The following is a 27,881-nucleotide window of genomic DNA, read 5'->3' as shown; positions in this document are numbered from 1 at the left end:
CAGAAGCATTCAGCATGACGGATTGCGGCGAAGTGCATCATTTCCTTGGGATCAAGCTGGTCTACGATCGAAACCATGGAACGCTCCGGCTCTCGATGGAAGCTCACGTCGATAAAATTTTGGATCGCTTCGGCATGAGTGAGTGCAATCCAGTTAAAACACCGATGGAAAAAGGCTTGCAGCTCCAGCGCAAGGGATTACCTACCAAGGAACCATATCGAGAACTACTCGGAAGCATAATGTACACTATGCTTTGTATTCGTCCAGATATTTGTTACCCTGTTGGATATCTAGGTCGTTTCCAACAGGTACCCTGTGAAGAACATTGGAGCTGCTTGAAGAGGCTCACCAGGTTCCTCAAAGGCACAACGAAAACAAGCTTGTTATTTCGTCGAAATGAAAACGCTCAGCCTCTGGTGGGTTTCGCCGATGCGGATTGGGCGTCTGATGTTGAAGACCGGAAGTCGGTAAGCGGATTTATTTTCAAAGTTTTTGACTCCACAGTTTCTTGGTCAAGCAAAAAGCAAGCGACTGTGGCATTATCCTCCAGTGAATCCGAATACATTGCCCTAAGTTCTGCTGCTTCTGAGGCGATTTGGTTGGCCGGACTCCTGGCTGATTTGGAAGTCAAGGAATTGAAACTACCGGTAACTATCTACGAGGACAATAAAGGATGCATTGGTATGGCGAAGAACCTGGACACGAAGCGGACTAAGCATATTGATATCCGCCATCATTTTCTGCGGGATCACGTTGCGAATGGCACTCTGAAAATTGAATCAACAACTACTCATGATCAAGTGGCCGATCTACTTACCAAGGCGTTGGATCTAACACGTTTCCAGTTCCTGAGTCGAAGATTAGGTCTCACCGATTGAGAGAGGGTGTAATCGAAGAAGCCCTTTAAGAGCAATCGGTTCTATCGAAGCAATCTTTTTTAAGACTGTCAGCGTTTTTTCATTCTATCAATAAACTTCTTTGAAACTACACGCGTTTTCAAGTTATTTCTCAAGATACCATCAAAAAAAAATTATGATTTCCGGAACCATTCGAGGATGCTGATCATGCTGATTCGAAAAACATCCCCGTGTTGGGATTCATAGGATGCAACAACAATATCAGCCTGACGCTTTCCGAATGGTTTTTTTATGTTCAGTTTTGGAAATAAATGTGAATTAAAAAGGATACATGCGGCGTATTTATTCAAGACACAAGCAAAAACCTTAATATTTAGAAAAAATATCAATATTTACGATAATAAATTTTAAAATTTACATCCCTGTGTATTTTTACACGACGGCTTTTGTGATCCAATCTCGTGCATTGATTTCGATCTAAATTTACACGCCTCAAAAATTACATCCTCGAAAAAAATACACCGTGATAGAATTTTACATCAAAATCGATGTTCCGTTTTCGTGCATCGTTTTCGATCTAAATTTACACGAATTTTTCTTGCTGTGTAGTGAGATGTAAATCGAAGGACAATAACCCACCTAATTTTAGGTATTATTGATTAATAGTGTATGAAAACCGCGGTGATGTTCGTTTGACAGCTGTCATGCATGTCAAACGAACGTCACAAAAACGAAAAGGACGGACCCGCGCCGCGCGCGCTTTGTCGTTTCCAAAATGCCTGCAAGAAAATGAATGTATGTAAAACGTCGTCAAGCTTGTTTTTTCCACGCACCTTTTTCGTATACGGCTCTTGGTTGATGGCTTTTTCTGGCTGCTGTGTGACGTTCAGCCAAAGAGGAAAGAAAAAGAAGCAAGAGTAGCCACAATAGCCGTTCGTTTCACTCGTTCGCTCGTATCGGTGAGACTCGCGTAAAAGAATAGGAAGAAAAAAATTATTTCTCGGTGCGATTCGTCGTCGTCGTCGCCTTGTTGAAAAAGGGAAAATTTTCCTATTTGCTACTGTCGGGTTTCACGGGGAATCCGTTCCGAAAGTGTTACTATCTATTAACGACCAATTAGCGTTGGGAAGATTGTGGTTTGTGCAAATCTTTCGGTGTGCACCGTTGATTTTTTTTTTCTGCGGAGCCATCCATCTTCTCTTTTCCTTTGGCGAGTCTTTATATTGTGTGATTGTATGATGGTGGCGCAGGAAGTGTAAAAAGAGTGCAATATTTTGTTGGTCCGGAACGACGAAAATCGGAGATTGCGAACGGCCCCGAGCTTAGTGCCCCCGAGTGCCGTTTCGCTTCACCGTACCCAAATGTAGTCGGTATTGCGAAGTTTTTTTTTATGCCTGTGAGTGCCCTCTTGCTGCCACAAAGCAGAGTCTCCACGGCACGGGAGTAGTGAAAAATTTCTTTTTTCTCCGTGGTTATCGTTTTGTTCCTCGTTGGACGGGGAAGAAGCAAAAAACGAAAAGCGGTGCAATTCGTAAAACAAGAAAGAAAAAGCAGAAGAAGGAGAAGTAACAGTAGTAGCAAGAAGTAGACAAAGAAGAAGAGTCTTCAAGGCGAAGGAGGGACAACTGGCAAAAATTCTTTCATTGGGCTCCGAATGAACGACACATAGCAGAATAGAAGAAGAATCAGCGTGAAAGTAAAGTAGTGAAACACCCTTTTCTGATGTAAGAAGTCCGCCAACAAAAGAAACATCAACAACAATAAGACAACAATCCTTGATTAAGGACATAGATACGAGGAAAAAAAGAAAAGTAAAAGGGCTGCTTCATTAATAAAGTTCCGAACTACAGGAAGTTTGAAACGGACAAATTTGTTGTTGGCTGAAACAGCAACAAACGATTTTGACGATTGTTCTTTTTAGAGCAAAAATTTCAACTTGGAACTGAGAAGATAGATTGAAATTCCGCAGAACAAAGCGAAAAAGCATCAACAACATCGACACGTTCTTTTGTTCGTTTGAGAAAACTTTGAGACTGGATCCTGAAAGCATTTCTTGTGATTTGATACGTTCCGTATGAATCCGGACTCTACCGAAGGCAAAACGGAATTTAAAGTTGGATCTAAATTTTTAAAAATTGACTTTGCTGACAACCGCAAACGGAAATCATCACAAACAACCCTAGACTTGCTACTCTTGTGCAATCGGACAGAGTAACCAAACTTTAAGCTTGAAACTCGACATTTTTACGGAAAGCAAAAGGTCATAAATCACAGCCCTATCTGGCCGCGTCCTGACTTGAGAGTAGTCATCAAATGTACTGCTGGAAATGATTATTACAAAGGACGAAGTTGTAAACTGGTTCAAAGATTTGAGGAGCTACAACCGGATAGATACGATGTGCACTCTGCTCAATATGTGCCTTCCATTCGAGCTGCGCTTTCTGGGCACCTGCCTGGAGGAATTGGGCCGGCGCGATGCCCAGGAGTTGCGGGGAGCCGATCTGCGGATTAATAATCCGCAGGAGTTCCTCATCGACATTGCTTCCTGCCAGAGCGGGGAACCCACGGATGTGAAGATTCGGCGTAGGATGGCACTGTTCCTGTCGCTGCTTCGGGCCTGCAATCATACCTGCGTCAATGAGCTCTTCAAGACGCTAGAAAGCTGGGACAATCGGGACTTTAATCGGGTCCTAGATGAGGACGGTTTGCAGGAGCTGCTGCTGGTCTACACCATGGCTACCAACCATCCGGTGTTTAGCTTCGAGCAACGCATGAAATGTGCCGATTTTTATAAAAAGCTTAGCAGTTGTGAGCTGAAACCGATGACACCGGAAACGGTGGATCTAACGAATACGACGCCCCCACCACCATCCATACAACAACACCAGCAGCAGCAACAGCAACAACAGAATTCTGCTCAGCCACCGCAGCAGCAAAGTCACTCGGTGCCGCCTCCGCCACAGTCCCACGGAATGCAAATGCCCCTGCCACCCCCACAACAGCAACAGCAGGCTCCTCCGCCAGGGCCAACGCATACGCCACTTCCGATTCCGGGTTTCCCGCAGCCAGCCATGGCACAGGTATGTGTAACAAAGCTAAAAATATATAACTAATTCATTACCTTATTGCCCTTATCAAATTGCTTTGTCTCACATTTTGTTGTTTAAAGAAAATTAATGAAATGACCTTAAATCTTCTGTTTTTCCCGTACTGAACGTCACGAAGATCAGAAGAAAAAATTATGTGCTCGATTCCTACGTTCAGCAACGAACGTCCAATCTGATTCTGTGTTTCTGCATTTGCTGTCAACTAAGAAAGACACTGTTTCACTCAAGTCCATGATTCATGGAAAAAAGAAAGAAAATTAAACCCTTCAATATTCTTTTTATTCCTAAACTTGATACAAATTATCTTTTTTTCGTTTACAAAGGGAAAACAGTTAATTTTTTTTTGATGGTAATGCCAAGATTACAGCCTTGGTAAAATCATTTCTCAAGGATTAGTAGTTGATGGTTTGTTATTCCTTCAATTGGGTTCAGATATTGAATAAACTTTGTTTGGAAAGAACCAGGTCAGTTTTAAAATATGGCCCAGAAGACTTGGCTAGTTAAGCATTGCTAGCGTTACCACACTCATGACTCAAAAATGGTGGAAGGAGCAGGTTTTCGTGTCAAGACTTCAAACAAAAACTAAGTTTACTTTTCGGCTAGAAAACAGTCAAGCAAAAAGTTCAATAATCTGCAGATTCGGAGATCATTGTACTCATTGTACTCATTGTACTTAAATTAGTGTACTCTGACGTTTGATAATGTATGGAAGAACCCACGTTTGATGGTGATCGATGCTTAGTCACATTCACGGATGACTACTCACTACACTTCACAGTAATCTACCTAATGAAACGCAAGATCGCTCTTGTGTTGCTCTTGTTTTTGAGAAGTTCAAGTAGTTTGAAACGATATTTAAATCAACAGTTGTGTAAACTAAGATGTGATAATGGTCGTGAGTACATTGACCCAAAATTTCAAGATTTTTGCAACGCAAAAGGCTTCCAATTGATTCTAACTACACAGTATAATCCTCAGCAGCATGGCGTGAGCGGAAGAATCAGCAGCACGTTGGATAAAGTACAGGAAATGTTCTAAATATGAGACCTTCCAAAGTAGTTTTGGGAAGAAGCAGCCTATCTCACACATCACATATCCACATTGTGATGTGGACAATAAGATGCTATTCGGAAATTGATATGACAAGAAACCTGACTTCAGCAATCGACGCATGTTTGGCTGCCATGCGTATGCTCTATCACCTAAAGAGAAGAGGCAGGGATTGGACCCTATTCCAAAAAGCTTATCTTTACGGGTTTCGCAAACGACGGTTACAAGTTATACAACAATTCTCACGTACAGTCGCGATACACCGTAACGTAGTCTTTGATGAGCAAGAAGAGGTAAATCGTCGAAATTAACCTGTTAATTCTACAATTGCGCAACTAGCAAGCCAAAATACGCCAGTATTAGAACCTCTAGCAAATAGTTCAAAAGCGTCTAAGAACTTCGTGGGTAACAAAGAATAGCATCTCTTGGGTAACAAGGATGTTGAAGAAGAGCTCGAAGCCATCGAACGAGGCACAAGATCTTGACAGCCCCACTGACGGCGAATAGGAGGTTGGATCACAACCGGTTCCTGTTTGTGTTTCACCGATCAGACGTAGTACGCGCGATAGAAGCGCGCTAGAATTTTACACTGCCCAGATGACAACAGAAAATATCGATGATCCACAAACTGTTGACTAGTTGCAGACAAATGATGATTGGCCAAAGTGGAAAAAAGCCATCAGCGAAGAGTTGAAAGTCTTGAACGGATACAAGACCTGGATGACAGTCGAGCACCATTTTTTTTTTGCCTGTGCACAACATTGATGTCCTCGATTAATAACGGAAAAGCAATCATTGGCAAAGTAGAACCCCTTTTCTATTTGCGAAACACCAAGTTTCTTAGCGATAGTTACAAGCTCCTCGTTCGTTACTGGCTCGATATCATGGACTTCCGTGTCGTACAGGACTACGTTGGGTCATGGTGCGGGAAAAGATACGCAAGCGCAACGATCTTTTTACATGTTTCTGGCACTTCTCGGCCCCTTGGGTTGTCTTCTACGCTCTAGCACAGTGCTCTGTAACATTTATTAGTAATAGCTCGCTGGAGTGCTGCTCAAGAAACGGCATCTCGCGTATCTCGAATTCATCGCATGGCTTTCAATTTCAGAGGTCCACCAGTAAACCAATCGTCGTCATCACTTGAATATACCTCATCTGGACATGGTCCCAAGGGTTTCCCCAAGGCGGGGTTCTATCACCGTTGTTATGGTCCTTGATAGTGGACGACCATCTAAACAAACTTGTATCCATGGGATTCGAAGTTATTGGCTTTGCAGACGACGTAGTAATTATAGTTCGGGGAAAACATGAGAATGTGTTGTCTAATAGAATGCAAACTGCACTCAACTAGCACTATTTTGGAGCAGGGAAGAGAGACTGAACATAAACCCTTCCAAAACTACTGTGATAGCCTTCGCTATGAGACGAAAAATTACATTTATACCTCTAACATATTATATGTTAGTATAATACTAACCTCTAACAACAGCCTTATGGGTTTGCCTTAAAGGAGTAGAGAAAAATGGGGACTACAGCCGAAAATTATCTAATGGATATTTACAGCTATTATAAGTCCCAAAATCTTTTATGCCTCCTTTGAATGGTGGACCAAAATTTGTAATTTGTAATTTATTGATTATCAACTTCAACGTAGCCTGTTAGTTACAATTAACTTTATAGTCAGGTTAAGGAAAACTCTTCTTGAAAATATTCTACTTATTGAGTGTTAATAATTAAAAGAAAAACAAACTATATTATCAACTAAACTAAACTCGATTCAAGGCCGTTTTGAAAGCAGTCAATGAACTAGCCTGCCTTGTCGATAAAGGAAGGGAGTTCCAGCATGAAGCGCCGTAGATCAGGACACTTTTCCTTGATGTCGTAGTATGCTGTGGTATAATAAAGCATTTGGCTCGATCATTTCTTCCTCGTTGTAAATGGTTGAGGAGATATGTTGGCAGGCATTCGTTGTATCCTTGTCGCATAAACATATGCGTCTATGATAGCAGTCCAGGAGATCGCAACCAAGGATACGTTTTCTGGCGACCTCTGTAGTTTCCCTCCGTCTCAGGCTGTACACAAATCTTGCGGCTGATTTGAAGCACCTAAGCAGTTGGTCTTTTCTGGCTGCTGATAAACCCGGAAAGTAAACTACATCGCAATACAGGAACATAGGGATGATGACAGCTTGGACTAGCTTCAACCGAATCGGGACCGTGAGGACGGGTTGGAACTTTCGGAAAGTTCTGAGGGTTTGGAAAACTTTCGCTGATATCTCGTCCACGTGGTTGGCCCAATTTAGGTTGTGATCCATCGTAAGGCCCAGGTTTTTTACTTTTTCCGTAAGCTGAATAGGTTGGTTACAAAAAATTATGTTTTCTGATGGGCACACGGAGCCTACTTTGGTAAAAATTATTGCCTGGGTTTTGTTAGGATTCGGTGACAGAAAGTTCTTCCTACTCCATTGTTCGATTTTCCTCAGATCCAAATTAATTCTCGCCACAAGTCGATCGATTTCAGACACAGGTCCATTCGTGTATATTTGTAGATCATCAGCATACAGCTGATAACTACAGTTCAATAAGGAAGGAAGGCTGTTTATATACAGGCTAAACAGTAGAGCACTTAGACATGAGCCTTGTGGTGTTCCATCTCTAAGTGGTAGTTCGTTTGAGATTTGATTATTACAGCGCACCACTTGGCAACGGTCTGATAGAAAAGATGCTACCAAATCTACAGCAGGTATGGAAAACCCAAATTCCGAGCTTAGCTTTCTAGCTAACAACTGATGGTTGACACAGTTAAATGCCAAGGAAAAGTCGACTAGGACCATAACTGTGCATTGGCCATTATCAAGGTTATTCTGAATATCGTGTGTGACTTTTGCTAGAGCTGTCGTCTTGGAATAACCTTTGCGATATCCGGATGGATTGTCGGCAAGAAGGGGAGGGGTTGTGTTGTGTGAGATACTCAGTAATTTGTGCTAGCAGAATCTTTTCAAGCAGCTTGGACATAGCAGGAAGAACACTGATGGGTCTGAAGTCTTTAGGACCTGTTGGGCAGAGTTGACTTTCGGGATGGGTGTAACAATAGCCTTTTTCCAAACAGTTGGAAATCTACTGTTGGCTATAATGCTATTGAACAGATTATAAAACTATGCAAATTACGGCCCAGAAAAAACTAGCGAAGCTCCAAAGACTAGCAACGCTAGCTATAACTGGCGCAAAGCGAAGCAGACCGAGTGAGGCTCTAAATGCAATACTAAATATACTGCCTCTGCATCAATTCATTGAGTTAGAGGCGGAACGTAGTGCCTTGAGGACAACACTTTGTAGACGGGATTTAGGATATTGATCGCTCGTGACAGAATCTACCAATATCTCCTGGATGGGAAAACTCTCGTGACGTGGACATCAGCTAAGCCGCTGTTAAGTTAGCCTTTCAAGGCGGAATCCAATATGGTTTCGACTTCGCCACTTTGCTAAGTTTCAGATTTAGCTGGATTACATCCAACTTGTCCAACACGCCTGTCCTTGATTTTTGTACGACATTTTGCATGAGCAGTGGCTCCTTTTACAACTGCTTGCTTGCCAGCTTTCCAAGGGTATATTTCAAGAAGCGCTACTGAATAGTAGGTGCATCAAAACAGTTGATGCGTATTCGACGATGGAACGAACTGCAATATTGTATTGCTTTTCAGGCAATACAAGACGCTGAAGTCCTAGGCCAATGGAAATATAAAACCAAGATTGATAGAGACTTTATGAACTACGAAGTCAGTTTGTGTCGTGAATTCCAGCCTTTTATCGAGAATAACACCCAGATATGGTCTACCCGTGCGATGGACTCATCTCCACAGTAAACGACTGTCGCTTATGTAAGAAAGTAATGACGGCAACTTAGTGAGTATTATTGTTATTCGACCTCTGACTAGGATATCAAGCTGATGTGTCGATTACAGCTGCTCTGGAGGATACTACAAGCGCGATTCAATATCGGGCAGTTGTTCTTGCCCCAATAAGCGGAGTGGTTGAATTAAGTAATATTTTCGGGCCTTTGGTCCAATTTAGATGGCTTGCTTTAAGAAAACCGAAAGAAGTAGAGAACTGTGGAGAAAGAGGACAGGGTTCAGCAAAACAGGAATAGAGCAGTTTAGAAAAGAAGCTGTTGATCTGATGTAAGAATGTATAGAGAAGTTACCATTTTTGTTGATCAGTCGATCAAAAAAGCTGAGACAAGGATGAATTACTGAAATAAGATTTCTGGTGACTTAAGAGGATCGTTATGGAATTACAAGAATACTAAAAGACGAACACGAAATTATTGCGACACATTCAACAAGGCATAACTTTTTTACAATTGGGTAAAAAACAATCAAATTTTGCACACTTTCTCATTGATGTGTATTGTTTACATGCTGTCAAACTCGAAGTCGTGTTTTTCGATTCAACGAAAATGGAGGTGAACCAACGCGAGTCGAGAGAACAAATTCTTTCCAAACAGCTGGAATTTCCTGATCTGTCACACCGGCAGTTGGGAAAAATGTTGAACATTCACGATTCAATCGTCTCCAGAGTGTTGAAGCGGTTCCAGGAGCGGTTGACATTAGACCACGGCAAATGAGCTGGAAGAAAATCGGGATCGGAGAACAAAAAGACGGAGGTAAAGGTGAAGCGGATGATTAAAGCAAATCCCAACGTTTCAAGCCGTGATTTGGCTGAAAAGATCGGCATGTCGCAAAGCTTCGTTCAGAATGTAAAGAAGAGTGCTGGACTACATTCATACAATGTACAGGATTTCCCAAACCGCGATGAGCGGCAACAATCGACGGCTAAGACTCGGGCACGGAAGCTCTACGAGAAGATGCTGACAAAGTATGGTTGCTGTGTGATGGACGACGAAACGTGTATAAAAGCCGATTCTAAGCAAATTCCGGGGTTGAAGTTTTTCACCGGAGAGAGCAAGTTCGATGTGGACGACAAATTTAAGAAGAAAAAAATGACGAAGTTCGCCTCGTTTGGCAAATCTGAGTGCCTCGAGAAGCGCCTTTTGCGTTCTTGCAGCTGCACGACGAAGCTCCGCTGTCTTCGCCAGATTTGGCATCATGTCACTATTCTAAAAGTGTCCTGGAATGGTATGAGTTCAATTCTGTCCATTTGGTTCCAAAGGACATGAACTCGCCAAACTGCCCGGAGCTTCGCCCGGTAGAGCAGTACTGGGCAATAATGAAGCGGAAACTTCAGGAGAGCAAGAAGACAGTCAAAGACGAGGAGTACATGTTAAGAAAATGGAAAAAAAACTGAGAAACTGATACCGGATGACACTGTAAAGACTTTGATGGAGGACATCAAGTGAAAATGCGTTCAATTTTACACTCAAGGCTTCCGATACTTGTTCTTATCAGTAGGTCGGGAAGACATCTGTAGTAAAATATAAAAGAGAAAACTATAAGTTTTCTGTGTTATAAGTGCTTATACTTCTTGATCATTGGATTGAAAGGATATTTGAAGTTGAAGGAGGTTGAAGTTTCTATGAAAATGGCAAAAACAAACTATAAAGAGCGACTTGTGAGGACAGCGGACAGACGTAACATGCAACATCAGTTTTTAGCTGCCCCGTTTATATTCATAAGTATTTTGCGGGAAGTAAAATTATAGTTTGGCTATCCTTAACCTAGTTCTACACAAAGAACGAAAATGTTTCGTAAAAGTAGCAAACACAAAAAAAAAAATTACTAGCATAAACCTACAACTATCCATGCTGGTAAAATATATTTACTGACTGTGGCGACTCGAACCAGTAAAAGTGTCGCCAGTCATCGGATGCAACCAATAATCACTAACTCGGCCAACTGTTGTTGTTGTTAAGGAAGGTACTGGCTGCTAGAGCTGTTGGTCATCAGAGGCCGCACTAGTGGACTAGATATACTTGAACATTACGCACACCAATACAACCAAAACGAACAACCGAACGAAAAATGAATGGGCTTGTTTAGGTATAGGTACCCAAGGAGGGTGCTGGTTGAGCCTATGGGGGGAAATGATGACGACGTACCGCACATAAATTGCATTCTGGACGCGCACGGAGTTATTTTGTTTTTCAATGATTCTGGCGAGGAGACGACGCATCCCGGATTCCAAGCAACAGCAACAACAACAAAAACAACGCCACCACAACCTACAATCATCAGCCTAGCACCGGGGCACCGAACCTTCAATTCAATCAATGTGCGTCGCCCTGTCCCGTTGCTGGAGCCTGTCTGCTCTGTCTTCGCTCGCAGCTTTTGGTGAGGATTGCCTGTTTGCGGAATTAAAAATTCATACGCTGCTATACGTTGGAAATCTATTCGTACCCATGTTCAAACTGTGTGTAGACAATATGAGTCATTGGGCTTGAGCTCGGGCTCGTTTATTTGCGTTCCGTTTTACTGCTAGTTGCTGAGAAGATTTGACTCAGGTGAAAAAAGAAAAAAAATCTTCTTTAATTAGTTTGAATCTTGATTATTTTAGAAAATACTTAGGTATTTCTTAAAATAATTTTTTGTACAATTATATCGATCGAAGCATACATTTTCTTTCAGTCTTTGGGCCTAATTTTTGACTACCGGAACTGCACAAGAAGCATGTTCTACGTTTAATGAATGACTGAAACACATCACCGTTCGGTTGGGTTTACATTAACACTGGAAGCAGCACATACTTACGATCTGCTTCAGCATTGCAACGCACTAATGAGTGACTAATTGGCACTGATCGTTCCAATTTTTTTTTATCTTTCTCCTTTCTTTCTCTTTCCATCAGATAATCCAGCCAGACGGTAGCATGCCGGCGCATATGACAGTCGAAGGCCTCCAGCAGATGCAGATGCAGATACCTCAGGACTTCACGATGCCTCCGCCGTCTACTTTGCCTCACTGGGCACTCCGTAATACCGTGTTCCAGGTGGGATTGGATGTGAGTGCACCTCATGCTACTTACTCCTCTAGTTCTCCCCGTACTACCTTCTCCACATCAAATACCCTGCCCCTGCCAATTTTTACCAATACCACTACCACCACAATGATCCACCAAACCCCTCAAACTGCCATCATGAATATCATTCCCACCGTCGTCCCGACGAGCGGCGGCGGCGGTGGTGGCCAGAATCCATCATCCAGTAGTAGTTCCATTCCGGTGTTGAGTCTGAGTCTTGGCCGGATGGGCCTCTGAAATATGCTCCCCGCTGCTACTGCTGCTATTCCTTTTCAGACCTCGTTTCCACCACCATCCTCGTCGCCACATCACCTGAGCAGCAACCCATCGTCGCCGATCCAGAGCCGCACAGCTAGTCCGACGAGGATTCCCCTCAGCAGCGTGCAGCATCGTATCAGCCGGAACCAGCAGCCGACGCCGGCGGAGCAGCAGCAGAACACGCGCCAGCATCCGTCGGAACACCACCAGAGGTCGGAGCGAGATCCCCAGCAACAACAGTCGCAGCAGCCGCAACAACAGCCCCTAAAACCAGTCGATGAGGTTTGTGTTTGTTAGTGTTAAGTTAGTCGTACGTTCGTATCATGAGCTCTGTGAAGTATGACCTGACCTTAGGCCGGAACAAATATCAAATTCTTGTTTTGTCACCCCCGTTCGATTTTCCGAAAAATCCGAAGGAGAGAGTAAATAGGGTTTAAAGAATTTATAATTCGACAAATTCAACAAATATTCAAATATGTAATAACAACATCAAAAGGCAAAATGTGGAAGATGTGAATTTTACAACGTTTGTTCAATGTGTTCCAATTGATTATTTGAATTATTTGTTGCTTAACCCTCTCTCGTATTGTTTAACTCCGAACGACAAAATAAGAATTTGAAATTTTCTCCGGCCTTCTTCGGGTGTTCAATAAGGTTTTGCGGTTCTACGAGAGAGAGCGGCTGCTATAAGCATATTTCTTTCATTATGTTGTAACACTCTCTTACCTCACAAGAAGTTTCAGTTAACTCTTTGTTTTTAAAACAACTAGTTTTAACGTAGAGAGGGATCCAAAAAAGAGGTATGTTACGGAATCAAAATTTGGCGAAGTTATATCAATCTGAATAATAACTAAATAGATAGGTATGTCATAGAGATTAGAAAAAACCAAATTTGCACCAAATTTGCAAAGCAATCGGTATCTGTTACTTGTTTGGGTGGCAGCCAAGTGAGTCATGTCGAATTTCAAAAACCGCCGATATAAATTTTGTAGATAGGCCTCGAAAACAATCGGACTTGATTTAGGGGTGCTTTAAAGCGCTCAAAGTTTCGAAACATACCTCCTATTTTTAGACCACCCCAGTACACACCCTATGGATCCGCGTATTAGGCAGTCTTTCCCGAGCTTCGCAGTCCAGGATTGGAACTGATGATTTGGAATCTTGTTGAAACACATGTTTTAGACGTTTAGGAAGATTGTCGCGGAATACTTATGTGTATGTCAACGATAATTTTTTTCCCGAACCCAAATACTTATTGGAACACCTGGTGTAGATACATTGGGGCTTAGCTAGTTGTATAATTTAAACATGTAAGTAATCTTATGCATCACTATGTTAGCGCTGAAGTGATCTAGCGGATAGGCTGGCGCGAGTCTGGTAACCCAGGCGTACTGGGTTCGATTCCCGGTATCGGCAAGAAAACTTTTGGGTTCGAATCCAATAAGTTTGCCGTCAGGTAAAAGATGTGTTTCCATATTTATAAGTTAATATATAAACTAAATATTCAGAGGGAATGCATCTGGGGCCAAAGAGACTATTGCAAGCGGAGGTCTCTGAAGGTTGGATGCCTTCTCTCGACGAACCCATCCGCCGTGGAAAAACCTGAAAGGCAATTCGATGGAAGCCACACACAAGACAATAGGACATTTAAATCTAAATCATTAAAATTCTCATTGGTACTTTTTTGGTGATTTTAACACCTTTGAATTTTATCTTGCATTTGCGATATACTTTTCAAAGAATGTTCATTGTTTATAAACGTTGGCATTCCTATTTTATGTTATCCCTAATTCTGCTCAGTCAAACTCCTATTCTGCGCATTTTCACGTCCCCTAGCAAAATGCGTTTGAAGTTTGAATACATTCAGGGCCGATATTATGAGGTTAACTGAAGTAGGATAAGTTGATTGTAGTAAATTGAAAAAAAAGATCGATTTTTGCTTCAGTATCACTACGTTGTAGCTAATGTGGCCATCTTATGTTCTTCTCTTACATTCCAGTCGATCCTGTTGAACGTCGATCAAGCAACGGCACTGACTCAGTTGCAGCAGCTGCGAAATGGCTACCGACCTAGCCACAATACGTTGCCTCGGCAGTCCAACAAACTGAGCTACGTGAATCATATTCAATACCATCACCAGCAGCAGCAACAGCAGCAGCAGCAGGTTCACCAACAGCAACAGCAACAATCTGGTTTCCACGGACCAACGAACCCCGGCGCTATGGGTGGACTTTCATACGCGTTAAACAACATTAGTTTGATTGATTTGACGCAGAAGTCTAGCAGTGATTCGGGTAGCTCGGCAGGGGACATTTCGCCACCAGAAACACCTGGATTGAGCGCGGTCCCATCGGCACCGCAAGCGAACAACAACAATATCGGAGGCGTGGGAGGTGGATTGATTCGAAGTCGTTCATCGAACATGGGTAGGATCAATGGTGGTCGGCCGGATAAGCAGCAGCAACAACAGCCGCCTCCACAACAATTAGGTAGTACTGTGATATATCCTCCAACTGCGGCCCAACAGCAGCAGCAACAGCAACAGCAGCAACAATTCGTCGGTGGTAGTAACGATATAATGGTAACATCTGCTACACAAAATTTAATTAGTTCTAGTAATAATAATAATACTATGAATAATAGCAATGGAGGTAACAATAGCGTAGTGTCGAACGCTGTATTGCTAGGAGGTCCGACGCATACGGCCGGCAATGCGAATATCGTACTAAATTCCCAGCCACAGTTTACGGCTCCCTATCCACCATATCATACGGCGCATTTGGCTGCAACACGACCTGCCCTTATAACAGCGCACGCAGCGACGGGTCTTCCACCAGGTACTGCATTCCGATCGCCGACGGCTGCCTATCCGACGATGCAGCACAACGGTGAACTTATTTACCCTTTCCCGGCCCAGGTGGCAGCTGTCGGTGGGACTATTACGTTCCTGCAGCCGACACCTCCTGCTCCGTTGACAGCTGGCGGTGGTCCGACCATGCAAACGATACGGACTCAACCGGTAGTGCCTGGTTCCCAGATGCAGCCACCAACCCAGCAACCCCCGCTTCTTCAACAACAACCGCAGAAAATGCCGACAGCCTACACTTCACCAACAGTCCCTTGCCCCGCGCACCCTCCAAGTGCAACTACTCCCACGGGAGGATCCGTTGTCGGCGGAATGTATTCTTGCCCCGCGCACCCTCCAAGTGCAACTACTCCCACGGGAGGAACCGTTGTCGGCGGAATGTATTCTCCGCTTTCCTGCTTCAATTGTGGTTCTCAGAAACATAACGGTCTCGACTGCCAAGAAGCTTCCATGGAAGACGTAACGCGGAATTCCATCTACAAGCTGGATTACAATGCATCAATGATGGCAGCTGCCGCGGCTGCTGCTGCTTCGTCTGGCGTGTCTCCACAGCAGCTGGTTTCCATGGGTCTAGTGGCCGGAACAGCACCACCATCAACTGCATCATCACCCGCCACCGCTACTTCCTCGTCTGCCGCCGGGGTCGTATCGGTCTCAGCAGCCGTACTTTCCTCATCATCTTCGTCTTCGTCTTCACCCGCATCGTCGTCGTCCTCTTCATCGTCGTCGTCCTCTTCTTCATCGTTAGCGTCTACTTCGAATGCGTCCTCGACTACGACGACGGCACTGCCACCAACACATCAACATCAACACCAACAGCCGCCACCACAGTCCCAGCAGCATGGTTCCAACCTTCTAATTAGCAGTAGTAGTAACAATAGCTCGCTAGACGTTTCCGCATCTGTAACAACACAAACAATAAATAATCAAACGGATAGCAGTAGTAGTAGCACTATTAGTAAGTGATTATCAATCTAAACTAATCGTAAAAAAAAGAATGAAAAAAACACATATTCTTTAAGAAGAAAAACTAATTAAAAGTAACTAGTGAGTATACTCTCCAAAAAAGGATAAAAAAATAAAAAAAGTTATAGGAAACAAAAACACACAATATAAAAAGTCAGCATCAGCAAAACGAAAAAAAAGATAAACAAACGGGGATACATATAGTTTTAAACAAGAAATCAGACAAACAAAAAGGAATGATTTTGCTATTATGATTACAATCAAAAACCCCGGGACAGACATGTGCTCCTTCCAGTCAGAGCTCTTTTTTTTTTGTTAATTTAACAAAACAAAATAGATAGTGTACTACAAATGAATAAAAAAGAACAAACTAAAAAACCACTATATTTCGATCGATTGATTGTTTCAACTTTTTGTCATGAACGTTGTGTGCCATGTTTTTTTTTCAACTGATTGTTATTTTAAATGGAAACGCCCCAGCAAAAAAGAAACAAAAAAAAAACACGAGAAATTATTAGGAATGAAAAGTAAAAAGTGGTGTAATGATGCTGGTGACAAACCGATTTTTTGAAGCTGAGCTTATGTTTTAGAATATAAATTAATAAAAGTTATAAAATTCGAAGAAACGAAATCATAAAGACTTGGTACTGACTGGTGTTATGGAGCACATTCGATTTAAACACAAACAAACACACACACACATTTAAAAAAACACACCTAGAGACAACACATAAACATACTCACGCAAACGGTGGGGTTGAACGTATCTTATTGATTAGGATGAAATCCCGCGCTCCGCAAGGCTAGAAACTCAATTGGACAAAGAGAGTTTTGTTTTGCGTTTTTCTTGTTTTTGTTTTTTTTTGTATAGGACCCCGGAAACAAAACATGTACTCAGAATATTTATTTTTATATACAACACATAATACACCTACTTCCTAAACGTGTATTTTTTATATTTTGTCAACAAACAGCACGATTATCGCTAGAGCAGCGTGCGTGCTTTGCTAGTAGACCCTTTCCTTTTTTGCATCCTCTTACAATTGTCTAGAATTCTAATTCTACTTAGTATAGCAAACAAAAAAAGAATTGTAAATGAGTAACCTACTAGGAAAGAAACAAATAAAAAAAATCATCCTTCTTCGAAGGAAACCGAAAAAGGTCCCTGAATCCTTCGGCAAAACGAGATGTGGATGGGACCCACCGATAATCAGGAACAAAATGAAACGAAAAGTGAAATCGGAAGCAAAACCGCAAAAAACAACAGCATACACACTTATCCAATGTTTATTTAAAACTTAGTTATGATTTGATGTAATACACAGTGTAAATGTACTTGTTGATAAGGATAAGCCATATGATTTCGTTTTATTCTACATTCTTCGTTTGTCCCTGACTGCCCTGACTTTTGTTTGCACTGCCTGTCCTGCCTCGTTTCGACTCTAGGCCGAATTTATGTTATTTTCCGTTAATTAAGTTTTGAAATTTTTTTCCTAACCCTAAAATTATATTACGGAATACTTCTCCGCGCTCCGAAATATGATAAAACCAAAGGATGACAAAGTTTTATTAAGGCATATTTGTCTCATAAAGTTTTTTTTTTGTGTCGAGTTTTCATTTCAGTTTTGTAGTGTTAGCACAGATGAAGTTTTAGTCAGAGGGGGAGCCGTAATCGTCGTGGCGACTCAACTGTTAGATTTTAATTTACTTGATCAAAGGGAAAAGGATTTTGTATGGTTGCTCTCGAGAACAGATTTCCGTCTTGGGTCGGTGGTGGCTTCCTATAGCGTGATTTCGTAAGCTACTGTAGGTTTATTATTCCTGGCCAGCCTTCTCTCCGGTGTTATCGAACCGTTCGGGTGAGAGATCGTTCTAATAATTAAACGAAACGAGCATTAGATGGCAAAGTTCTGTTGAGTTTAGGACGAAATTTTATATCTACACTGATCTGTGGCGTTGAGTCACCTTCATACACTATGTTCTGGCAATTTTAACTTAAATTTCGCAAAAATACGGAAATCTTTTTTTTTTTTTGAAGAAAACTAATTTTGATTCTTCCAGGGGAGCATGGCATATATGTCCGTGTAAGTAAAAACTTATTAAGAAAACAAGAAAAAAGTTTCTCTAGAACTAAAGATTTTTCTACAGATTTTCAGTTTGAAAACGTCGAAAAGCTAAAAGGTACCTCTGTTGTTTTTCAATAATAAACTTCCGCCTAAGCCTGGAGTAATGGATTCTCATTTTAGGAAAAAATCTATGCCAGAAGAGCATTTCGACAATTTCCTGTTTTGTATGTTTTTTAATTTTATAATTACGCTTTCCTTTTAAAAAAATATTTTATAACTCCACAGGAGGCATTCGTCATTAAGCAAGTCCTTTTTCTGTTTCATGAACTTCACACAGAATTCCCTAGTTACGATTTTGAGCTTCAAGTTTAATTTTTTTTAATGTTTAAGAAAACCCCCACCGGAATCATTTATGGAATAATTAATCCGCGTTTTGGTAATTTTGTAGAAAACAGTTGGTACCTAATAAAAAATTCAGATAAACATAGCTCCTTATCTACCAAAAATTCATCGTTTACATTTTCTTTCTTTACTAAAATAGTAGGTATTAAAATTTCTTATATTGCTATTCCTTTGAAATCCCTTCCTTACTTTTCCCACATTCGCAGAATGAAAATCCCGAAAAAAAGACTTAACCAAACACCATGCACACACAAAATTATTGCGTAAAGTACCACGCGTTCCTTCTGTTCGATTAGAGTTCGAAATTAGTTGCCTACAGTAAGGCGTTTTGAAATTCAAACTTTCGAAGAAAGAAAGCTTACTCGCATGGAAATTTCATGGCTATTTCCGTTACCTGTTCAGTTATTTCGGCTTGAAACTCCCAAAAAAAAGTCCATGAAAAAAACCAATGCAATCATTACAGTAGAAAGAAAAGTTTATGTAACGTTATTTTGTTCTCCCCCCGATGACGTGTGTGTTCGTCAGTTGGTTTCAGCCTGCGTGTAGCATTGCTAAATGGTGGATCAGAAGATAAAAACCCAATCTAAGCGAACAGCAAGATGTAAAATTTATAATAAAAAACCTTCTTTCAAAACAAGATATAACATAATCTAGCGAAGATGAAAATCAAATCAAGTAATGGCAGTTTTGAAATTAACTTCGTTTAGGTTTTCGAATATCCTACGGAATAAACCAGAATAAAGAAAATAAAATAAACAGATCAATAGGAATGTTAATGTTCGAACCATATTAGAAAACTAAAATGGGCATGAGAAGAAAACGAATAGATTAATGTGATTTTTGTATATAAAGGACGACGTGTGTGCGAAATGAAACAAAGGAAAAAAACGGAAGACTGAGCTTCTAAAGCTCAAATGGTTTTTTTTTGTAAAATATAGAAAGGAAACATTTGATTGAGATTGAAGCTTACAGTTTTAGCGCGGTTGTGTTGAATTATTTTCTTAAAAAATCTTATCATAAATTTATCATGGATTATCAACTTGTTCAGTGAAACACATAATAAGTCGTTTCGAGCCTCAATTTAAAACATATTTTAACGCCCAAAACACAAAGTTGAATGAGCAATTTCATACCCATGTATTGGGAGCTTATTATGAAGCTTTTATTATTCTATCAAAATTAGTTCTACAAAATATTGCGGCATTTCGAATCAAATTTCTGAAAATTTTCTCAAATTCCTGAATTCTGGGGGCCTATTCTTTTAACTGCATGACGTGACCCGCGTAATTTTACTGCGTCGTCCGGAGTCCAGGAAATGTTTCAGGAAGGGAATGCAATCGCCGCTCATTTGAGCATTTTCAGAATGAAGCGGAACAACGAGATAAATTTTGGCAAGTCACGTTTCGAGATTGGCAAAGTATGTTGGGATTTAAAAAAATTCAACAAATAATTATGTTGTTCCAAATTTTAAGAACAAAATAAAAATGCACAAATCATTCTAAACTTTTTCTGGGTTGATTTTTTTGCATCAACTGTATTGATCATGTTCTTTAGCCATGGCCTGTGAAATATGAATAAACCTTCAAGTGAAATCAAATTGCTTTGAAGACTTTTATTTGGGGTATTTGGGGTTGTTTTTTGAAAGAGAATTTGAGCTGGAAAATTTGGTACCACACAAAAAGCCCTCGTAAGCGAATGTATGGTACATAGAAATATGATAAACTCAAAATCTAATGGAAACAAAAATAGAAACCTAAACGTTTCCATTAGCTTTTTTTTGGAAAACAATAGAATAGCTAGAGAACTACGTAAAACGTCTCTTACTAGAAAATTTCAGATCATAAACTTCATCACTCACAAGCGCAGTTCTAAGAAAAACACTTAACTTAACAAATTTAAATATGCGCGATCATTCACACCCGCAATCATCATTTTAAACTACATAATGTTTGAAGACGAAAACTTTCAAAAACTGCGCAGCAAAGGCGGGTTTGGTTTTTTGGAAAGCCGAATGTGTGATAGCGAAAATAATTTGAAAAAAAAAACAACCAAAATAGCGTCGGCTAATCGAATGTAACTTAGTGGGAGAAAACTGCAAAATATTGGATATTAAAAATAAACAAACGCGAAAAGAGGAAGTTTGCAGAATAGAAAACACGGAAAAGATAGTCTATTATATGGAAAAGCTGTATTTATAAAAAAAGGTCAACTAATAAATAAAACTGATAATTTAAACAAGTTAAACATGAGACATTTTTCTATGCGGCTTCGAAAGTGTTTCCGTTTCTTAGAATAGAAAACAAAACCACAAAAATGACAAAAATGACAAAAATGACAAAAATGACAAAAATGACAAAAATGACAAAAATAACAAAAATGACAAAAATGACAAAAATGACAAAAATGACAAAAATGACAAAAATGACAAAAATGACAAAAATGACAAAAATGACAAAAATGACAAAAATGACAAAAATGACAAAAATGACAAAAATGACAAAAATGACAAAAATGACAAAAATGACAAAAATGACAAAAATGACAAAAATCACAAAAATGACAAAAATGACAAAAATGACAAAAATGACAAAAATGACAAAAATGACAAAAATGACAAAAATGACAAAAATGACAAAAATGACAAAAATGACAAAAATGACAAAAATGACAAAAATGACAAAAATGACAAAAATGACAAAAATGACAAAAATGACAAAAATGACAAAAATGACAAAAATGACAAAAATGACAAAAATGACAAAAATGACAAAAATGACAAAAATGACAAAAATGACAAAAATGACAAAAATGACAAAAATGACAAAAATGACAAAAATGACAAAAATGACAAAAATGACAAAAATGACAAAAATGACAAAAATGACAAAAATGACAAAAATGACAAAAATGACAAAAATGACAAAAATGACAAAAATGACAAAAATGACAAAAATGACAAAAATGACAAAAATGACAAAAATGACAAAAATGACAAAAATGACAAAAATGACAAAAATGACAAAAATGACAAAAATGACAAAAATGACAAAAATGACAAAAATGACAAAAATGACAAAAATGACAAAAATGACAAAAATGACAAAAATGACAAAAATGACAAAAATGACAAAAATGACAAAAATGACAAAAATGACAAAAATGACAAAAATGACAAAAATGACAAAAATGACAAAAATGACAAAAATGACAAAAATGACAAAAATGACAAAAATGACAAAAATGACAAAAATGACAAAAATGACAAAAATGACAAAAATGACAAAAATGACAAAAATGACAAAAATGACAAAAATGACAAAAATGACAAAAATGACAAAAATGACAAAAATGACAAAAATGACAAAAATGACAAAAATGACAAAAATGACAAAAATGACAAAAATGACAAAAATGACAAAAATGACAAAAATGACAAAAATGACAAAAATGACAAAAATGACAAAAATGACAAAAATGACAAAAATGACAAAAATGACAAAAATGACAAAAATGACAAAAATGACAAAAATGACAAAAATGACAAAAATGACAAAAATGACAAAAATGACAAAAATGACAAAAATGACAAAAATGACAAAAATGACAAAAATGACAAAAATGACAAAAATGACAAAAATGACAAAAATGACAAAAATGACAAAAATGACAAAAATGACAAAAATGACAAAAATGACAAAAATGACAAAAATGACAAAAATGACAAAAATGACAAAAATGACAAAAATGACAAAAATGACAAAAATGACAAAAATGACAAAAATGACAAAAATGACAAAAATGACAAAAATGACAAAAATGACAAAAATGACAAAAATGACAAAAATGACAAAAATGACAAAAATGACAAAAATGACAAAAATGACAAAAATGACAAAAATGACAAAAATGACAAAAATGACAAAAATGACAAAAATGACAAAAATGACAAAAATGACAAAAATGACAAAAATGACAAAAATGACAAAAATGACAAAAATGACAAAAATGACAAAAATGACAAAAATGACAAAAATGACAAAAATGACAAAAATGACAAAAATGACAAAAATGACAAAAATGACAAAAATGACAAAAATGACAAAAATGACAAAAATGACAAAAATGACAAAAATGACAAAAATGACAAAAATGACAAAAATGACAAAAATGACAAAAATGACAAAAATGACAAAAATGACAAAAATGACAAAAATGACAAAAATGACAAAAATGACAAAAATGACAAAAATGACAAAAATGACAAAAATGACAAAAATGACAAAAATGACAAAAATGACAAAAATGACAAAAATGACAAAAATGACAAAAATGACAAAAATGACAAAAATGACAAAAATGACAAAAATGACAAAAATGACAAAAATGACAAAAATGACAAAAATGACAAAAATGACAAAAATGACAAAAATGACAAAAATGACAAAAATGACAAAAATGACAAAAATGACAAAAATGACAAAAATGACAAAAATGACAAAAATGACAAAAATGACAAAAATGACAAAAATGACAAAAATGACAAAAATGACAAAAATGACAAAAATGACAAAAATGACAAAAATGACAAAAATGACAAAAATGACAAAAATGACAAAAATGACAAAAATGACAAAAATGACAAAAATGACAAAAATGACAAAAATGACAAAAATGACAAAAATGACAAAAATGACAAAAATGACAAAAATGACAAAAATGACAAAAATGACAAAAATGACAAAAATGACAAAAATGACAAAAATGACAAAAATGACAAAAATGACAAAAATGACAAAAATGACAAAAATGACAAAAATGACAAAAATGACAAAAATGACAAAAATGACAAAAATGACAAAAATGACAAAAATGACAAAAATGACAAAAATGACAAAAATGACAAAAATGACAAAAATGACAAAAATGACAAAAATGACAAAAATGACAAAAATGACAAAAATGACAAAAATGACAAAAATGACAAAAATGACAAAAATGACAAAAATGACAAAAATGACAAAAATGACAAAAATGACAAAAATGACAAAAATGACAAAAATGACAAAAATGACAAAAATGACAAAAATGACAAAAATGACAAAAATGACAAAAATGACAAAAATGACAAAAATGACAAAAATGACAAAAATGACAAAAATGACAAAAATGACAAAAATGACAAAAATGACAAAAATGACAAAAATGACAAAAATGACAAAAATGACAAAAATGACAAAAATGACAAAAATGACAAAAATGACAAAAATGACAAAAATGACAAAAATGACAAAAATGACAAAAATGACAAAAATGACAAAAATGACAAAAATGACAAAAATGACAAAAATGACAAAAATGACAAAAATGACTGTTTTTACGGAAATTCGGGTTTCGGATAACAATGTAGAACTTCACTCGATTTGCATGAATCACTTAACCCGTTTATTAAAGTGCTACCAAAAATTGAAAACTGAAGTCAATGTTGAACTGTAATGATTTTATTTCAACCAACGGTAATCAAAGGAAAGATATAGAGTACTGCGCGCGATGGGTTTCTACTCGCAAGTGAAGTTTTTTATTCCTCCGTTTTGTGCGGATGTTCGGTCAGCCAAACAAACTGACCAAGGGTAGACATGATTCGACAAAGAGGATGCGCGCAATAGATGTGGCGAAATCTGGTGTGGCGCGATTACACCCAAAACTACGGTATCTTATAATTTGTGCGAACATACCGGCCGCCTTGAAATACTAGGGAATTTCAAAAAACTATCTACTTCAAATCTGCACTATTGAAAACCACACGGCTGTCTGTTGTATACTACGATGGTTGATACTGCGCTGACTGCAACTTGTTTACAGGCCGCGAAATCTCACTTCGACGCACCGCAACCTGAGAGAAGAAACGAGTCAATATCCGAATTGGACGTTGAATTTGAAGGGTACTTATCGGATGGCTGCAGTGGGGTGACAGGTCCGACCCGTCCGATCGCAACCGCGTCACCCCTGATTACTTTAGAGCTGGATCTCTGGTCAGACTAATGGCGTCTGGTTGCACGCTTGCAACTGAAAGGCTGGGAAAACTGCTTAACTAGGCTAAGTTTACTATCGGTCTTCACCGGAAGCAATGAAGACTTCGTAATGATGACGATGATTAGGCTACTGCCGCTGCTACTGCTATAACTGTTGTTTCGTTAGACGGGCTCAGGATGGATACAGGAAAGGGAATTCCAGCACGATGATCCGCAACCTGTGATGGAGGAACGGATAAGTGTCCGTAATGGACTTTCGTAATGGATGGGTACTTAACGAAGGTTAGCGGTGGGGTGACAGGTCCGACCCGTCCGATCGCAACCGCGTCACCCCTGAAGGCTTTGGTGCTGGATCCCTGCTCAGACTAGCATCGTCTGGTTGCACACTCGCAACAGATGAAACGGAGAAACTGGACGATTATCGTTGATCGGAGTTTTTATCAATGTGTCCCCAAGGAAGGCACGATTACTGACTGCGATAGATGATAGGTGTGGACTCAGCGACGAACTGGATATTGCACTGGATTAACATCAACGCGTGCACAAACGACGAACCAGGAGAACAGCGTTATCTAGCAGCAACGGTTGGTAGTAGCATAAACGGGGAAGGTTGAGTTCTCTGACTGAGCAAAAACTGGTGTATTGCTAATCATCTGAACGCGTCTACTAAACTCGTCTTTTGTTTGGTGAAATTGATGGTGACTGTGTTTCGGTCTTCTCTTTGATAACGAACAATGTTTGCTGTGGTTGATCAGATGCTTCCTTTCTAACGAGGCTGGTACATGTTGCCACCGGCCGCCGACACGAATAATGCTTTTCATTTTCTGCTCTGGAACCGTGCCTGATATAATCCAGCCAAAAACGGAGTTTTGGAACCTAGGACCATCATCGGACACTTTGAAGCGACCATTGGAGAGCAAATCGAAGAAGACCTCGGCACCAATAATAAGGTCTATTTGCCCGGGCTCACCATAATTGGGATCAGCAAGTATCAAACTATTTGGCAAACTGCTTACAGACACACGACAGGCTGAGACGGTATTCGAAATCTCAGGAAGAACATGAAATGTTATCGAAGAGCTAAACGAGGAAATTCCCGATACACGGGGAAGAACGGATGCCACCACCTGCTTCGTCGAGACTGTTGTTGAACCACCAATCCCTTGAACGATATGACACTCGGAGGAACTCTGAAGTCCTAAACGTTGGCAGAACGAAGAGCTCATAAAGTTGCCCTGGGAGCCGGAGTCCAGGAGGGCTCTGGCTGACCGTAATTTTCCAGACTGGTCCTGGACGCGTACGATTGCCGTCGACAGCAGCACTTGGCGTGGTGGTGTGTGTGTTTGTGTGGGATGTCCAAGTGTGTGATGGATGTCTTCAGAGAAGTCTGGCATTTGCATAACTGTGAACGATGATGAAGTTTGTGGTCTGGGATGTGGACTATTGGAAGGGATCGGTTGGGATGTTGGAGATGGTGGTGGGGATTGTGGAGCTTGACGTACTGACGGCGGCGAATTCATATGGATTTGCGAGACGGAGGATTGAGGGTCTGGATGCAGCAACGAATGATGGCGCGATCCACAATGATGACACGAGCCTCTGCTACAGACACGAGCCACGTGACCGGGTGACAAACAATTCAGGCACAGTCGAGCCCTCTTCACTGAAAAGCCACGTTCTTCAACTGTACACTTCAAAAACTTTACGCATCGGAAAGCTGAATGGAATTCCTCTGCACAGAATGGACATTTGGCGGAAAAATGAGGACTGGGATAGCTTACTCCGAAGCTCGTCTGGTTCACCTGGGATTCAGCAGCAGTGGGTTGATGTGCAAGGGTTTGCAGAACAGAACAATGATCTTTTAGAAAGCGTATCAACTCCTTGAACTTCGGTACTTCTCTGGAATTGTGGTACGTTTCCCAGTGGCGCAACGTTAACGGGTCCAACCGAGCACAGGCCATGTACACCAGCAAAGTGCTCCAACCGTCGGATGATTCACCCACTTTTGCCAGCATTTGAATATTGTTGTCAAAATCTCCTATCAGTTTACTTAATTCATCGTAGCTCTCTTTGCGCATCACCTCAGCATTGAAAAGCGCATCGAGATATGTTTTGACTATGAGTTTGCGATTCTCATATCGACTTGTTAAAGCAGCCCATGCTACTTCGTAATTGGCTGCCGTAATCTCGATCGAGCCCACCTCCTGAAGCGCTTCTCCTGTCAGCGCTGAACGTAGGTAGGTGAACTTGTCCATCGCCGAAAGATGGTTGTTAGAATGGATGAGACTGTTAAAAGAATCACGGAATGTTATCCAAAGCTTGATCTGCCCATCAAAGCTTGGTAGAGATATCTCGGGCAGTTTAACGCGCGCCAAACTTGACGATGACCCGATCGACTCCTGGGAACTGGTGTTCGGCGCTTGTCCAGCATTTTCAGATCGACGAGCTAATGATTGGAGGTACAACAGCTCACCCTTCATCGTGCAGTAATCGTCCTCTTTCTGCATAGATATGCTGTCATTTTCTTCGGCCCGTGCGGTGATCAGCATCAGCTCCTGCTCAGGATCGTCTACCCCGGTCACCTGGTCAGTCTGCAGCTCGATATCTGCCCGCACTAGCTGAAACTGCTTGAACGCATCGTCCAGGCGTTCTATGCGTACGCCGATCACTTCGCTTCTTACTGCACTATTTTTTGCGCTTGCAATAAACTGTCGCACTGTCTCGAAAACACGACACTGGCTACTTTCTAACTTGTAAAGCTCTCGCAAGTCGCGCATTATTACACTAATCACTGCACAGTTCTCACAGTTTCAGCTAGGCTTTCACTTTTGCACTATTTTCACTGTTTTGCACTGAATTTCGTTATGACAGACCGCTTAAATCGACTCGACGTCTCGCAAAATGATAGCTCAACACAATCACCCCCGCTGACCGAAGACTCAATGTCAGCAATTATTTTACAACCGACCCACTTTAAGTTGCACGGATAAAGCTGTTCCTAATTCTGTCCACTTTATCCAGAAATGCAAAAACAGTAAAATGCCAGACTGTGGTGTTTTTTGCAGCGACCTGCCACCAACTCTCCGAACACACAACAGAAAAAATGATACTTAGCTGTCGGTTATGATGATTGACCAGCTCCTGGGGATCCAGAAATGCAGCACAAACTACTATGTTGCGGTTTCAAATCAGCAGTTTTCAACTGTTCACAGAACAGGATATCAAAAAACCACACAGCGCTCGTTGGTTTTTTCACACAACACACTTATTTGGCCAACTATTGGCGGATTCCTTAATGATACAGCGACA

General features: G+C 39.8%; 2 protein-coding genes across 3 annotated transcripts; one reads left to right on the top strand and one right to left on the bottom strand.

Annotated features, from left to right (window-relative positions):
* Window positions 1-1,803: 1,803 nt before the first annotated feature.
* On the top strand, window positions 1,804-17,427 carry LOC129744660 (mucin-2). 2 transcript variants are annotated; one of them, XM_055737295.1, is made up of 4 exons: window positions 1,804-3,937; window positions 11,815-11,955; window positions 12,262-12,525; window positions 14,243-17,427. In XM_055737295.1, exons 1-4 carry the CDS (start codon window positions 3,185-3,187, stop codon window positions 16,073-16,075), a joined length of 2,991 nt encoding a protein of 996 aa, XP_055593270.1. In that variant the 5' UTR covers window positions 1,804-3,184; the 3' UTR covers window positions 16,076-17,427. The 2 variants fall into 2 exon arrangements, with proteins under 2 accessions (XP_055593270.1, XP_055593269.1); XM_055737294.1 differs by having other exon boundaries at window positions 11,815-11,967.
* Window positions 17,428-25,144: 7,717 nt separating this feature from the next.
* On the bottom strand, window positions 25,145-27,349 carry LOC129741330 (uncharacterized). The gene has a single exon (XM_055733052.1). It carries the CDS (start codon window positions 27,347-27,349, stop codon window positions 25,145-25,147), a length of 2,205 nt encoding a protein of 734 aa, XP_055589027.1.
* Between the last annotated feature and the right edge of the window lie 532 nt (window positions 27,350-27,881).

Source organism: Uranotaenia lowii, chromosome 2 (assembly GCF_029784155.1).
Source record: "Uranotaenia lowii strain MFRU-FL chromosome 2, ASM2978415v1, whole genome shotgun sequence".
Lineage (NCBI taxonomy): Eukaryota > Metazoa > Arthropoda > Insecta > Diptera > Culicidae > Uranotaenia > Uranotaenia lowii.
Note: the sequence above shows the minus strand (reverse complement) of the source record. Positions and strands in the feature narration are given on the sequence as shown.